The 16,056-nt window shown below is 42.3% G+C and overlaps 1 protein-coding gene across 3 annotated transcripts in view; it reads right to left on the bottom strand.

Annotated features, from left to right (window-relative positions):
• SNCA (synuclein alpha) overlaps nucleotides 1–14,621 on the bottom strand; it is a 63,657-nt gene extending 49,036 nt beyond the window's left edge. The window contains exons 1-3 of one of the 3 annotated variants that reach the window (XM_032109817.1): nucleotides 14,436–14,621; nucleotides 12,696–12,841; nucleotides 6,553–6,594 (exon numbers count right to left, since the gene is read on the bottom strand). In XM_032109817.1, coding sequence (XP_031965708.1) covers nucleotides 6,553–6,594; nucleotides 12,696–12,816 — 163 coding nt within the window. In that variant the 5' untranslated portion in view covers nucleotides 12,817–12,841; nucleotides 14,436–14,621. Of the gene's footprint in view, nucleotides 1–6,552; nucleotides 6,595–12,695; nucleotides 12,842–14,117; nucleotides 14,247–14,435 lie in introns of those variants that run through there. The other 2 variants (XM_032109820.1, XM_032109819.1) reach the window with 2 other exon arrangements.
• Between the last annotated feature and the right edge of the window lie 1,435 nt (nucleotides 14,622–16,056).

Genomic DNA, 16,056 nt, shown 5'->3' with positions numbered 1-16,056 from the left:
ATTTGATCCATAAAACGCATTCATGGCTTTATCTGTACCCTTTATGACCACGGGATGGATTCCATTTGAAAGTTAGGCCACCATTTCTGTGTCTTCTTTTGGGAAGCACATATGAAAATTAGACTTTCTGTGGATAAATTACATTTCTTTAATTCCTTACATAAAGAGTATAAGTTGTCCATATCACAGGGCAGACAGCATACATTACCACGATTGATACTAAATGGCAAGAATTAGGAAAAAGCTAGAAAGCTAAACAACATCCCTAATAGGCAATTTTAATTAAAGACCCAAATTATAAATATCTGCTGACCGAAAATGGAGGCAGATAATTTAATGCTCATTCTAGCTAAGTTAAAGGGAAAAGTTAGCAACCAATTGAGTATTATCTCTATTATGACCAGGAGCTTTCATTATAGAGCAGAACAACAGACTACACATTGTAGGAAATTAGAAACAGAAGAAATCTGCTTCAAATATCTCCCACACTATACATGCTAATAATCTAAAAGTTCACGAGAAATTTATTGTATACATCCACTACTCTATTGCCATGCTTTTTCCAGGGAAATAAAAAAAAAAAAAAAAAATCAAGAGTGGGTTTTGCTGAAAAGCAAATGTTGCCCTCAGGGAAGGTCTCACTTAATGCTAGTTAAGTGCAAAAAGATATCTCTTAAGATGCCCCATTTGATTATTACCAGCTACAGACCACAAAAAGCCTTGAATTCTATGGATAAAATTTATATAGGAAGCTTTTCACTAGTTCATGCAAACATGTATCTTAAGATGTGTGTCCTAATAACACACTTTATCTTGCAAAGCATGGTGAGACCCAATTCTGCTTGGAGTATTTCAGAAAGAAACTGAGTAACATTATGAAACAAACTCATTCATGTTATTCCAAATGGCAAAAAGAACTCTAAAAAACAAAGTAGCATGTTGTAGAAGTAGATTCAAAAATCATATTTTCCAAGAAGTATTTAAATTTTTTTTAAAGTTAAAAAGAAGAGGAGATATGTTTTGGGTACATCTCAGTACTTTTTATTTTCCTCTGTCTCATTCATTTTCTTGGAGAGCTCCTGGGCTGCATCCAAAGCAGCATAACCAGCAAGTCAAGGGAGGGGATTCTGCCCCTCTGCTCTGCTCTGGTGAGACCCCACCGGCCGTGCTGCAGCCAGCCTGGGGTCCCAGCACAGGAAGGACATGGACCTGTTGGAGCAAGTCCAGGGGACATTACCAAGATGACCAGAGGGATAGAGCACCCCTCCTATGAAGGCATTCAGAGAGCTGGGGTTGTTCAGCCTGAAGAGAAGGCTCCAGGGAGACCTACTTGTGACCTTCCAGTACCTAAAAGGGGCCCACAAGAAAGGTGGAAAGGGACTTTTTACTGGGTCATGTTGGGACAGGACAAGAGTGAATGGCTTCAAACTGAAAGAGTGCAGGTTTAGATTTGGAAGAAATTATTTTCTGTGAGGGTGGTGAAGCACTGGAACAGGTTTGCCCAGAGAAGCTGTGGCTGCCCCATTCCTGGAAGTGCTCAAGGCCAGGGGGCCATGAACAACCTGGTCTAGCAAAAGGCATTCCTGCCCATGTAAGGGGGTTAGAACCAGATAATCTTTAAGGTCTCTTCCAACCCAAACCATTCTATGATTCTATAATTCAGGGTCCTTCCGTTCTGTTAATTTTTTCTGTATGGAAGTGACACATACTGTTTTGAAAACTCCCCCTTCCAAACGATGTTGAATGGCAGAACACATGAAGGACAATCTCAGCTGGCTTGATGCTGACAAGGGCTCTATTTGCCTTAAGCAGACTCATCCTTTCTGATAAAATGATAAAGCATGGTTGTACTGTGTTGATTGTCATAGTCACAATTAGTTTCATTATCTCAAGCTCTTAAAGCAACTGCACCTCAAAAGCAAAATATCACAAAACAGAGTGGAACTGAGTGCACTATGAATGCTGCAGTATAATCCACCTGATTCTCAATGCCATTATTAGACCCACATTTCTTATACTATGTTGTCATGGCAAATACAACCACCTTCCAAGAGCAACTATCCAGTGGCTGCTGTTCCCACTACTAACAGTATTTTGGGAAGGCACTGTCTGAAGTGCATTTTTTCCTCCCAGAAACACATTATCCTAGGAAAGGCTTAGTACATACAAACTCAAATGAAAAAGGAAAGAATCAGGCTGCTAACAGTGTTACTGGCACAACAGTAAGATACTGATAAAAGTAGCAACAAAAGCAGTATACTTAATATTGCTTCTATTTCAGACAGCCATGGTTTAGCCCCAGCTGGCAACTAAGCACCACACAGCTGCCCACTCACTTCCTCCCCCAGCAGAATGGGGAGGAAGAGAATTGGAAAGGTAAAAGTAAGAAAACTCATGGGCTAAGTACAGTTAAATTGAAATAAAATAATAATAGTAATAACAAATCATAATAGGAAAATAACAAAGAGAAAGATATAAATCCCACAGGTGATGCAAATTAAAACAATTGCTCACCACCAACAAACTGATGCCCAGCCAGTCCCCAAGCAGATGACCCCCACCAACCTTCCCCATAGTTTCACTGCTCAGTAGGATGCCATACAGTGTGGAATATCCCTCTGGTCAACTGTGGTCAGCTGTCCTGGCTGTGTCTTCCCCCAATTCCTTGTGAACCCTCAGCCTCCGCACTGGTGGGGTGAAGTGAGAAGCAGGAAATGCCTTGATGCCTAAGACCGGCTCAGCAATGAGCATCCCTATGTTATCAACTCTGGTTCCAGCACAATTCCCAACAGCCCCATACCAGGTACTATGAAGAAAATGAACTCCATCCCAGCCAAAACCTGCGCAGACATAGCATAAGAAAGCTGACACAGGAGTTACCATGGAAGATCTCTCACACACTGCTTCAGAAATCAGAGCCATGAAGATAAATTCAGCAAACTATATAAATAGCACAGATTGGCAAAAGCAATCATAGTAAGGAGAGAGCCATCTTTCCTGTCTCTAAGGAATAACTAAACATCATTACCAGAGTGACTCTGATAATGAGCTCCAGCCTGGTGACACTCCAGCTCTGAAACCCCAGTGACGGGAGAAGAAAAATCAAAGTAGGTTTCCAGTCACACATATTTTATTGCTTACACTAAGTAGCAATGGGGAAAGCATTAAGGGCACACAAACAAATCAATTTGGAATGCAAGGGGTTGATTCCAAATTATTAAATCCATCTGAATACCAGGTTGCTTAATGATCTTAAGCCATGAAGTCTTTGTAAAATTGATATCTGCTTTGCATCACAGTGTTAAGAACCACAGTAAAGCAGCTTCTGCAGAGCTTTGCTGTGTTATGGCTTGATTACTACTTCTATCTATGCAGAGACTATCCCTTCCATTAAATGACCCTGGGACAGTGTACAATGACCACACCAAGGCTAACTTTAAGTTCTAATACTGACTACAGCACTGGGCAAAAAGTATTAGCATTAAAGTTGACTTTGCCCTACTTATTACAGACAACTGGGTAGCATATGGTATCAATGTAAAACCTCTGGAGCAATTCAAAACAACTACTAGTTGCTTTCAACCTTGGACAGTAAAAGTAGATTCAAACCACAGAACTTGTCTGAATTAATGAAATTACTCTTACTGTACCAAATATACTTTTGAGTACATGTTTCAAACAATAAGTTTCTCTTAAGTACTTGAAGAATTCACTTACAAAGATGCCACAAATATATTGGTAGTTCTTTAATTTATGCAATTTTGTGTAAGATACCTGAGGGAGTTAAAGAGCAGGACACCAATGAATAAGAATGTTAAGAAGAATAGGAATGATCAGATAAAAGAATTAAGAAAAACACTTCACTATTGGTTTATAACTGTCAATATTGTGTCTTCAGTCAATTTCAGGACACAGACACATGGTTGAAGGACTAAGGGCTTTTTGGTTCTGATTTATGTACAAGTAGTAAATATTTGTAAATAGTAAATATTTAAAATAAAGTAAATACTTACTTTATTTAGAATATCAGGAGATGGACTGTAAATATATCATCTCTGATACAGTTCATTTTTGGAAGATAAGCAAGATGGGTGAATTATGCATTTACAGTCAAAGGCCAGGAGACATATTAATTACGAAGGCAAGTCTAAACACAAGCAAACATCCCATAAAACCAATAAGCAAAGCTGCTTTATCATCAGAAGTTCTGAGAAAGGGTGACCTGACAAATAACACACTCACCATATTCCTGTGAGCCACAGCCTGGAATCCTCATTTCACAGTATCTTGATGTCACTAAACCTGGTACAATCAGGTCACATTTAAAGCAAGAAACACCTCAGTCTAGTAATTTTGGGTTTGGAAATTAACTGACTGAAGAATGCATTTAGGTTTTTTAACCCTTTAAGGCGTGTCATTTCACAGGCATTTCACCAGCATAGAGGGTTAACCCACAGCTAACTCAAAAATAGCAAAACAATCAAGATTTTGAAACTCAGACACCAAGAAAAGACTGACTGCACAACTGTGCACATACTCATTTTGATCTGTAATTCTATTTTGCATTTGATTGTCTCCAACCCCTTGAACCATTTTTGTTCACATAACAAAGTGTTTACTTCACCTCAGGTTTCACATGATGAACTGGGGAGTTAGTACCATAAGACCACTACAACTTGTGAACTCCAGTCATATGAAAAGAGACAAGTAGGTCTTTATAAGTGACTTAAAAGGCATTTTTATCACATTAACTGCAACAGCACTGATTTAAATGGATTTGATTTCTACAGCAACTTCACTACTATCTCTGAGTGTCTTCATATTACACCTCAGAATCACTACAGTGAACCCAAATCTGTTTTTATCTACCTTCTCTACTTGCCAGAACAGCTATTTATAGACTTGCTATTATTTTTTTTTCTTAAAACATGTCCAAGCAGTTCCTCTATTCTTACACTAGCAAGTCCATGCTGTTTCATTTTGGAAGCCATGCTCTCTAGGTTTTGCCTGAAGTCTTCTCTTCTCACAGCCACATTTCAACCTGTTCACCCCCTGTTCATTTTCCATTTTCATTCGACAGCCAAACTAATCCCAAGCAGCCTGAAAGGCCAGAAGGAAGCAAACTGTGGCACAGAACCCATTATTCCCAAGTTTTGGGCGTTTTGCTTTGTGTCACCTGTTTCCTAAAGTGTGTGAGGAGCAGCTACTGTTTTGCCTAACAGTAACTTTTTTACATTTTCTATTCATAGGCACAGCATGTAACAGAGGTGTTCCCCTTATGTTTAGCTTTACAGTCTGTTTTGTACCTTCCAGAACAAAATTCAAAATCTTTTCAAACCTGTTAAAAATTCTATTCACCAATTGAAAATTTCCTGCCTCACTAAACATATTGCCATCACATAAAGAGAGGTACAGCACTTGAGATCAGTTCCTTTCAGGATGAGGAAGAGAAGTCCCCCACTGAGTCAGCCCACCAGAACCCCAGTGCTTCAGCATGTTTCATACACATGCAAATGCCCCTGACTTTGACTCTATCACATCCCAGCTTGGTGAACGTCACCTCTATTAACTTGCTTCCTACTGCTGTCAGTTGCTGCTCCCACATCTGTGACATTGGATATATGTGCCCCAAATCTCATTCTACTGCAATCCTCTGCTGGTCATAGAAATGATCTCTCTGAATATTTCTCTTAATTGAGGTTTAACAAGCTGAGATTTGGTATCTCATAACAGCATGCATGCTCAGCCTGAGGCCAAACTCTGAAAGACCATCCTAGATACTCTGTTCTGTTTTGCTACTAGAAATGCTCTTGACTGACTTTTCAATCACTTATGTGGGTTGTGTATTAAGTAGTGACATTTGTTTACCTACCATTGTTTATCCTTTGCTTTGGCTTGTGTGAGAACAGCTGAATGATACACCAGCTGTACACTAAGGAAAAAAATCCTTTTCTGCTACTTACTTGTTTTCTAATTTGTCAGGGGAAAAGCAACTTACATTTCTTGACCATGCATTCTCTTCACATCTCCAGAACTCCTACATTCTATAGCAGAAAATTACACATTTTATTCAATGCCCTATGGTCAGTTAAGGCTTTTCTGCACTCTGTATAAATCAAAGACTTCCATTCTTTTTGCCCCTTAAAACAAATTTTTGGTTATTGGTTACAGTTCATACCTAAAATGATCCCCGCAAATCAATTTAAAATGCAAATCTACTCTTTTTTGGTGTAGAAATGCTGTTGTGAATATACATGCATGGCATTAAATTCCAAGTTTCAAAGTGCTCTTGCTACTGAGATATTAGTCAGTTTTAAAAAAACATTTCAAAACACATAACTGTGACAAATTCAAATCAAAACTCTGAAATTTGTTTCTTTCCTGTAAGCCATTTCCCTTCAATCTTCCCACCCAACCAGATCTCTCAATTTTCCTATGTATTTCTCACTTTCACAAATTGCAGTGCTCTCAAAAACCTAGAATTTTTGAGAGCTAAATGGCTGGTTAATCAGATGTAGGAAATAAGCTGAAATCAAGAGATAATTATCTTACCTGTTGTGACACCATGAACTACTCCTTCCTTGGTCCTGGAACCTAAAGAAAGAAAAATATTAGGTTGAGAATGCATATTCTTAAGTACTGGTAGAGACTAGATAGATGATAAAGGGGGATTAATATGTAGATTACATACAGTTGCACACAATATTTTCCAAGGTTATTAAAAAATCAAAAAGAAATTCTGTCTAAGACAAGAGGCAAAGCCATCAGTAAAGAACACCTGCATGGATGGGTACTGACTGTGGAAAGGTGAATAATAGCGGAAACACTTCTGCAGTACATACTGACTTCCTTGCCATTTTCTTAACAGCTGCATTAAGCTTCCCACCTGGCAAACTCAGAGATGACTGCACAGAAACCATGCTAACATCCTAAGGAGGCTCATGCGTGCATTTGGAGAAGCTCTGAGCCACAGTTTCCAGAAGATCCTTACAGTTTCACCTTTGCCCAATCTCAGTTTGCAGGGGTTGACAACCACTACTGGACTACAGAAAGGCCTAGAGGTTAAATTCACAGGGAGCTGATAGTGCTAGCCAGATTCAGACATCAACTAATCCAGAACAGAAACTTCAAGCAGGAGATCAGTCCTACCCAAGGTCTGCCACATCCAGTGTCCTTGTTGTCACAAGCACATGTCACAGCTCACACCTGATTTGCAGGCAGCAACCTGGAACTCGTGCTAGACTGAGCCATAACACAAGACAAGTTGTGTAAGCAATGTAACCCCGCCATGCTTAAGACCAAATTGATTTCTGCAACACACATGCAAAAAAACCTTGACTTTTTAACATGCTGCATGAAAAGGAACAATCTCCTGCATCTTTAAGAGGAAGAGAAACAAATTAGCACCTACTGCTGTTTAAAACATAACTTGGTGTCTTTTTCCCTACCGGCCCTCTTCTTGCCCTTGTCAGGTTCCATAATTTGGCTACATTTCAGGGATTAGTATCCGTCTGTGACCTATGATGATTAACAGTGTGCAATTAACAGAGTTTATGGCTCCTAGTTAATCATCTTACCTAGTCTGCCAGAGATAGGATGACATTTTATTTTTCTTACTAACACAGAAATAACTTTATTTGTAATGCAATTTTTTTGCTGTCATTCAGTATTCGGGACATTATAATTTATACTTCTGACTTTACCCTTCTAACATAACAGAATAAAATGCATGAGCAGAAAAATATTAGAAAAGAGGCAACCTTTTGTCCAAAATTCTTTACAATAATACAATTAAGCACAGAAATATAATATAAGCTCATTCATCAATATGTCCTATTTGCTACTAGTGCAAATTTATGGAACTTTAGCCATGTAGTTCTGGCACTATTAGATTGATTACACGATTGAAAAGGCTCTGTTACCCATGAGCAAGAGTAGAGTAACAATCCATGATAAACACAAGTAAAAAAAAAATATTGCATCAAGTAAAATGAAATATTCCTTTAGCTAATTATGAAAACAGCCAAGAAGTCTTTTTCCCTTCATTCCAATTTTCTCTTTAGAAAAAGCTTGCTTTCTCTCACTGAAAAATATTTACCACTGAACAATCAGAAGTTTCATTATATGCAAAGTGTTCACCTCTAAGGACTTGTTTTAGGGCTTTGGTTCTCAATTTTGTACCACCATGAGACCTGAAGAAGCAAAGCACATGCTGGAATTCAAGCAGATGATGATTCTACTGACTTCTAGCAACTGAACACCACTGCAGGCTTACAGTGTCTCTATTGGAATACTTAATATTCAGCACATGCTTTTAAATGCATTGTTAGACCTGGCCAGTCTCTCACTCATGTTGTTGAACTGACTGTTTGCAAGCCAAGCCACTAAAGACATGGAAAACCCTGAATTAGCAAGTACTCAGTTCCCTAAGGCCAGGAAGAGATGGATGGTATGACAGAAGTCCCTGAGGACCTGTGCAATGCACACATCTCCAGAGGGACCTATTGCAAGTCAATTCTTACATCACTTGCTCTGATGTATCGCTGCTATAGCCACAGCTCACACAGACAGGCTTTTCTGTAGAAAAGCTCAGCTCACAGACCCATATGGAACAGGGGTATGTATAGCCAGATCCATTAACTGGCAAACAACCAGCTAGCTGATGTTCCAGACCCTACAGCATATGTTAGAGCTCAATAGTACTTGCCCCACTGCTGCACACTTGCATGCAAGTAGCTGTTTCTGCCGTCGCAGCTACAACAGCATCCAGAAGCACATGAGGATCTGCCAGAACGGGCCTATAAATAACAACAGTTGAATTCAGTAGGACGACTTCTGGCTGGCCATGAAGGAAAGCTGGTTGTCCTCATTGTTTCTGGGAGAAAGTAGCTGTCTTTCATTCTAGCATTCCCAAAATACCAATAGTCTTGCTCGTGTACCCTGCACAACAAGGGGAACAGAGGAATCAGAGTAGGGATACTATAAAGACCAAGGAACATGACTCTGATCTAAGCCACTTAGAAGCAATAGTAGCACATGGTAATGCTACTTTTCCTAGATATAGTACACGTCTGTGTGAGGGGAGGCAGAAAACTAAACGGCATATTTGCTTTTTTTTCCAATTATAAAAAAATACCAGAGTCTCTTCTTCATTTATTATCATTGCTGTCATTGTGCCAGAATGAAGGAATGTATCAGCAGTTTGTAAATACATTCATTTCTGGACTATTTGAGATATCAACAGACTTTTCACATTGCTTAGTCACAGCTGGTTAAAGGCAGGGAGACCTAAGTCCAAATTAGGGGAAGGGGCAATCAACATTTAAGGAAAACACTTGCTTCCAAGTCCTCAAGCCCATTACTCCACCAGCCAGACCTTGAGTCCCTTGACTACTCTGCTGGCCTTTCTACTACCAAAGGAAAATAAGAAACACTGAAAAGAGCGCAGTGGAGGAGTTTGGATGGCTTTGCCAAATAGGTCATGAGTGCCCTGTTCTACTCTAAGGCCATGTGCCAGCACAGGGAGTAGTAAACAACTCTGTCAGCCACCCTGCTGCTAATAAACTATTCCTTTGTTCTGCAAGCTTATGACACACCAAAAACGATCAGACTGGAAACTTCCATTCCTGAGCACTGAACACGCACTCAAGAGTCAACTGAGCAAAAGTTTTAGCTCCCTGGAAGCACACATGAAGTTCAGCAGACATTTTGAAGACTGCATCACCAAGAGTGTGCAAGCACATCCTTCTTACTCAGTTCCTGGTTTCAAAGCGAGTGGGGATCAAGAGCTGTTAGTGTGAAGAGAGGAAGCGAGTGGCAGCACGTAAAGGATACAGAAAGATGCAGTTTTAAATTTACAGCACACACAGGACTGCTGAGCCTCAGTCCTCTTTTCCAAACAAGGACCAGGCCATTGTTTGACATCAAGAAAGGTCCTGATGCTGTGCTTGAATGAGTTGAGAGAACCACCAATTTCAGTTGCCCAGTGCTGAAGCCCATTAGCAGAGGAACTTAAGGATAAAAAAAACCAACACCCAACACTTGAAAGCATAAAAACACATTGTAGACTGTATTGAAGGGATCTTGGGTACTTAAAAGGAGGATGGACAGTGGACTGAGGGAAGAAAGAAGAGATTTCAGCATGGAAAGGGAAAAAAAATCCTCAATCCTCCAATACACTGCTCTTCCACAGAGCTCTAAGTTTCTCCCTCTGTCAAGGCAAATTTTCCTTGCGCCAAAAAAATACTAAAACCAAAACAAGAATAAAAGAATTACAATGACCACACTTCATCCCAAACAGCAGCTGTTGTTAATAGAACTCTTACCAGGTAGAATTAGGTTATAATCTCACACTTAATAGTTAACAGCAGCCTGGACAGAAGGTTCCACATGTTTTCCACATTTACTTAAATTGCACTGATTTCAGTAGGAAACCACATCACCTAGGGGATCTGGATGAAAGACTTTGCATCTTCTTAATTCTCCAGCAGCAATGGGAGGCTGAATGTTATGAAACTGAAAATGATTAACAGGTCCCACTCAGCCCAGTGTTGTTAGGTTCTTTTTGCAAGATGTCAGGCAGCTTTCACAGCACAATCCGGCTGTGAATCTCAAATCTGAAAACCCAACTATAGAAAAATGGAGTGAGAAGTGAGCTCTAATGAATTGTGCTGCTCCTCTCCTCATAAAGGGGCTTCAGACCTTTTGCACTGCAATCATTATCAGCCTGCAGAACAAAAGATTATCACACTGGCCTTTGCTAATGCTGCTCATGGGAAGAGACACCTCTGATGTGTGCTTGGGAAGTAGACAGAGAAACATCCAGCTCCTTATTTCCCTTACCCTACCTGAACTTGTTGACACCTCCTGCCAGTATGGGCAAGCACACAACTGGACATGAGCTGCCAGATCTTCTGGAGACAACTTCCAACCAAAGGCTCTTTTGCCTGCATGACAAACTGTGCACATAACTCTCTCCTCCTGCAAAGGAGGCATCTGGTAGGAGAAGGATCCTCCACCATTACTACAGTCACATGCACAGGTCCCTACCATAGCTCAGGGCTCTCCTAACCCCAGTAATGTATTCTTGAAAAAAATAGCAAGCCTGCCCTCCAAAGTTCAACCTCAGCAAAAGCATCTCTGAAGACAACAGGAAATCTGTTGTCGTTGGGAGCAGAACTAGGTTCAAATGTTATTATGGTCTGAATAACAGGTCAGGTACAGAGATTAATTTAGCATACAATGCAGGTTGCTAATACAAAGAAATCAATCACCCCAGAAGCACCGCCAGAAGAAAACAAGGCAACAAAATAAAACAGTTCTACCTTCGGAAAATCATTCCAACATGAAGCACAATATACAGTGGAAGAACATCTATTTTAATATCTTGAAAATGAGCAAACACTCATTTTAAAATAGATTCATCCTACAATTAGTGTTCAAAATTACTGCCATCCCTGTTGGCAAGAGCACCGAGCTTTGCTATGACTTAAAAGGAGGGAAGTATGTTCCAAATGAGTAGTCCACACTATCTGGAGCAGAAATAATTTCTTACAGACTGGCACTAGCCTGCAACAGCAGAGGGAATCCAAAAAAGGCACTGGAATACCAGAGACCTCAGTACTTCCATTGAAAAGAAATGCCTCTGGTTTTCAGCTCTGTTTAACTTCTGATATGTGTGCACATCTCCCTCAGTACACACAGCGTCCATTACAGAACTGACCTGCTACAAAATCAACAGAACAGAAACGACCTACAGAAAAGGTTATCCTTTCCCCCTCCACTCTTTTATAGACTAGCTTTATTTGATGAATACGAGAAACAGATCCATAATCACTTTTTTATAAATAACCACTTACTCATATAGTCTTGGCAGATTGTTTTTCTGTGAATTTTTCATGACAGCATTTGCAAGACAGTCCTCTAAAGCCCGATACTTGCGAAATGAAGATGACTATCACGCATGTACCAGTCTGGGATTTGAAAAGAATTTTATCCCTGGCTCTATGCAAGACATGCGTGGTCTAGAATAAGACACTTAACAACTGCTTTGCTACCTTGGGGTCTACCTACCCTACCTCTAACTGTAGAGGCTCTTCCTTGAGAAGTCATGGAAAGTATCTGCCATGAATTTGCACTAGTAACTACAGAGCATGAAATTAATTTCAGAAGATAACACTTAGCCATACAAAATGTTACTGTCAACAGGCCAAACAGTCAGCATGTTTACTACTCAGCTCCCAAGCTAACCTCTCAAGTGTCTTCTGAAATCCTATTCAAGCCCCACATGTTCTGTAGAATGCTGTGAAGCCATCTTCACCTCCAGCATTTACATTTTTTATATTTATTTTTACTGCACCAACCAGCCCTTCAGCCTTGATCTGGCAAACTTCTTGTGTAGAGTGCCAGCCAGCAACCTGCACTGTAAGGCATCTCCTATGACACAACCTCGTTCAGGACGGTGTTACCCACGTGGCTCCTCCACTGAGCAGCAATGCATGCCCAGCCCGTGACACAAGAAGCAACATTTGGCTTCAAAGAACCAGAGCTTGGGAAGGCACAACTTTCCTCTTGTTTCTTTTGCAATGGTCTCCTATGAGCAATTACATATTTTTTTGCAGAATAGGTCTGATGCGGATCCAGCTGTGAATGTCTGGGTGCACCAATGAGCAGTGTGCTCTCTGCTGCCCACCTACCCACATAGAGGACTCCCTCTTTCGTCTTTCCTGCTGCCTCTGCCACACCCTGCTTGGTTTTTTCTGCTGCTGCTACGACTCCCTCCTTTGCCTTGGAAAGCCCTTTCATGAACACATCCATGGCTGAAGACTTTCTTCACACAGCTCTAGAAAAAAAAAAAAAAAAAAAAAGACAGTACACACTTTTAGTAAGGTTTTTCCAGCTTTTTATCCCAGAAAGGGGAAAAAAGTATTCCAACTGAATGGGATCACAATTCCTTTAAAATTATATTATTTATATCCCCAAATTGTATAGCGATATGAAACAGATATCCTATTTCCACAGAATCTTACAGAGAGGTTGCCAATAATGCAGTTCTGATTGGAAGATGGATTCATTGACACAAGTATCTTCCTTGCCTATGAAGGCATCATTTCTTCCAGAGGACTGCTCTGTTAATGTTCTGATTGCAAGATTTAGCCCTGTAATCTGATGATACTCCACCTCCCATCCAGAGGAAAAAAAAAAAAAAAAACAACTTAAAGAAACACCAGCAACTTAAACAAACAAACAGACCAACCTGAAAACCAAACCACATAAACCAAAACCTCTTGTAAATGATAAATGTTTACTTGTTGTAAGAAACTGCCATTACAACCCAGGACTGGAGGAAACAAAAAATGCTGCATTTCCAGTAGTCCAGCATTTTGCACATAGTCTACATCACTCTTTTGGAAACTGAGTTTTCCTGAATGGGTTCCTTGCATGCACCACAACTCAGAAAATATTTTACTAAAAAAGCCAAAGCAAGAACACAGGATTTTAAAAGCACTGCACTAAAGCTACCAAGAAAGTCCTCTAGCAGCAATATAATTCAGTGCCACACTGAAACCACCAAAATAGTAATTAAAACCCAGAATCAGTGTCCCTTCAACAAATCCATTATCAGTAGTCCTTTCTCTTCCTCCACCCACAGACAGAAGTGCTGCCTGTTATCTTCTCTTCTTTGCCAGAGGCGGAGTAGGAGGAATGGATGTCTAGGAAGGCAGCTGGGCTGCCGCAGCTTTCTACTAACTCGTGACGAGCGTGCGAAGAAAGGCAGTGCTTGCGCTCCAGCCAAACTGCCCACGGTACCTGCCGCCCTGGGGATGGCGAAGGGGGGGTGCCTTATACCCAGCACCGGGGGGAGGCAGCACCCGGCCCGCGGGACCCCCTGACTCCTCCGCCGGGAGGGTCCCCAGGTCCGTCCCCGGAGCAGCGCCGCGACCAGGTGCGGGGGCACCTGGGGACCACGGGTGTGTATCAAATAACACACGGACACCTGCAGAGGCAGGGAGGGAGGGAGCAGCGCGTCGCGCCCATATATATGTGTGTGTATATGTAGATACACACGTACAAACAGATACATACATACAAATACATACACACAGTGAGGCACCTACCGAGGAAAGCAGAGCGGCGCGACCATATGGGCATCCACCGGCACCCGCGGACACGCCGTCGGCACACGGCGGACACGGCGCCCGGCTTCTCCTCCCTCCCCCGTGCCCACACGAGGACGTGCAACAGGAAATGTCAGTCTAGCTATCTTAGGTATTATCTATATATAGCTCTCTAATTTTGTGTACACACATAGGCGCACCCCGTGCGGCTCCGCAGCCCCAGCCCAGCCCCCGGCAGCACGGACGCGGAGCGGAGCCGCTCCCCGCCCGAGCCCGCGCCCCGAGCGGCCCCCCGGCCCCGCCCTGCCCCGCACTCACCGCCGGGCTCCTCCGCCACCGGCGACCGACCCGTTCCGAGCGGGCGTGGGGCGGCGCGGGGTGCGGGCAGGCGGCGGGCGAGGCGCGGAGCGGCCCGAGGGAGCTGCCCCTGCTCAGCACATCCCGAGGCGGGGAGCGGGCCGGCTCTGCTGGCACCACCCCGGCGGCAGCCCCGCAGGCGGCGAGTGCCGGCGAGAGGCGAGGGCGGGAGGATGCGCCGCGGGAGGGAGGGAGGAGCGGAGGCTCTTGCCACGCTCCCTGTTGAGTATGCGCCCCCCGCCCGGCCCCCTGCGCCCACCCTATCACGTCCTCCGTGGCAGTGAGGGGGGCGGCGTGATAAAGTGGGAGCACCTGTTCTATAGACGCAGACCGACAGAGAAGCGAGGGTAAGAGGCAGGCCAGGCGACTTGGGCCCCCTGGGACTCCGCACAGTCACCGCTCCCTCCAAAGGCTGGAGTGCCTCATCTTAGAAGTGTAAGAAAGCTGTTGATGCGGCACATCCCTGTGTCACTTCACCAAAGCCGTAGAAAATCTTCTCTCAGGATCTAATCGCTTTTTCATCTATTTCCAGATCTTCAACCCTGAATGACTGCAGTTCAATGTGATCTCACAAGGTTCATGATCCCAGCTCATTTTAAGCGCGGGAGGTGGTGCTCTTGCAGGCGTATTTTGAGTCTTAACTCTATTGCGCACATATACAAGAATTTTCATCCCAAATGAAGAGCAGACTTGCCCTACACCTCTGCTAGCATCGTCCACCACACAGTCTATGGCCACTGCCACCCGAGTCTTAAGTTGATGCAGAGAAGTCACCTTCTCCCCAGAAAGGGAAACCTATCAAACTTCTCTACTTTGGTTGCAGAATTTAGGCATGAAAAGCCAAGACCAGTAGGAGATAAGGCACTAGAACAGATGGACCTTCAGCTTCAGTACATCAATTCAAATCCTGCAAGACTTACAGAAACAGTTTGGGTTTTATCGCACTCCAAAAGGAGAAACAGAACGTGGCATAGATGAGATACAAGGTTGTGGGCTGCAAGGAACATCTTTCATCCATCATCCCATACAGACAACATCCTTGGTTTTGTTTTCATGCTGAACATGTAGTGCAGAGTCTTACTCTTGTCAGGTTTCTTTGTAAGTCTTAATATTTCTGTATTCTTTGGTAAACTTTCTTTTGCTTCATTCTACTAGTAGTTTTAAGCAACCAAGCATTAAGCAACAGATTTTACTCTTTGTGTAAGAATGTGCAGACTGTAATACAAATCATCTTCTCATAATTCTTCCCTCAAGAAAACCCTAAAAAAGAAAAGCCCAGAAATTAAATTATGTAAGGTACCTCTCCTCATTTGTCCTGTGCAGCACATTCATAGTTAGTAGTGCAACAGCTAGATGTGGTATTTGTATTTTCTTCCTATTTTGGGGAGAGGGCAATAGGTACAGTTCCAGACAGTAAATAAAATTTAATCAAAATCATATTCTTTGCACATGTTAACTGGTCCAGCAATTCATGTATCTTAGTATGTAAATTGGCTCATGCAAACCTTTCTGTCAGTCATTCTCTACTACCCTGAGCAGTAAACTTGGACCCCAGATTAGAATGTGAGTATTGCACTCCTTA

This window comes from Corvus moneduloides, chromosome 5 (genome assembly GCF_009650955.1).
Source record: "Corvus moneduloides isolate bCorMon1 chromosome 5, bCorMon1.pri, whole genome shotgun sequence".
Taxonomy (NCBI): Eukaryota; Metazoa; Chordata; class Aves; order Passeriformes; family Corvidae; genus Corvus; species Corvus moneduloides.
This window is presented reverse-complemented; position numbering and strand designations above follow the sequence as displayed.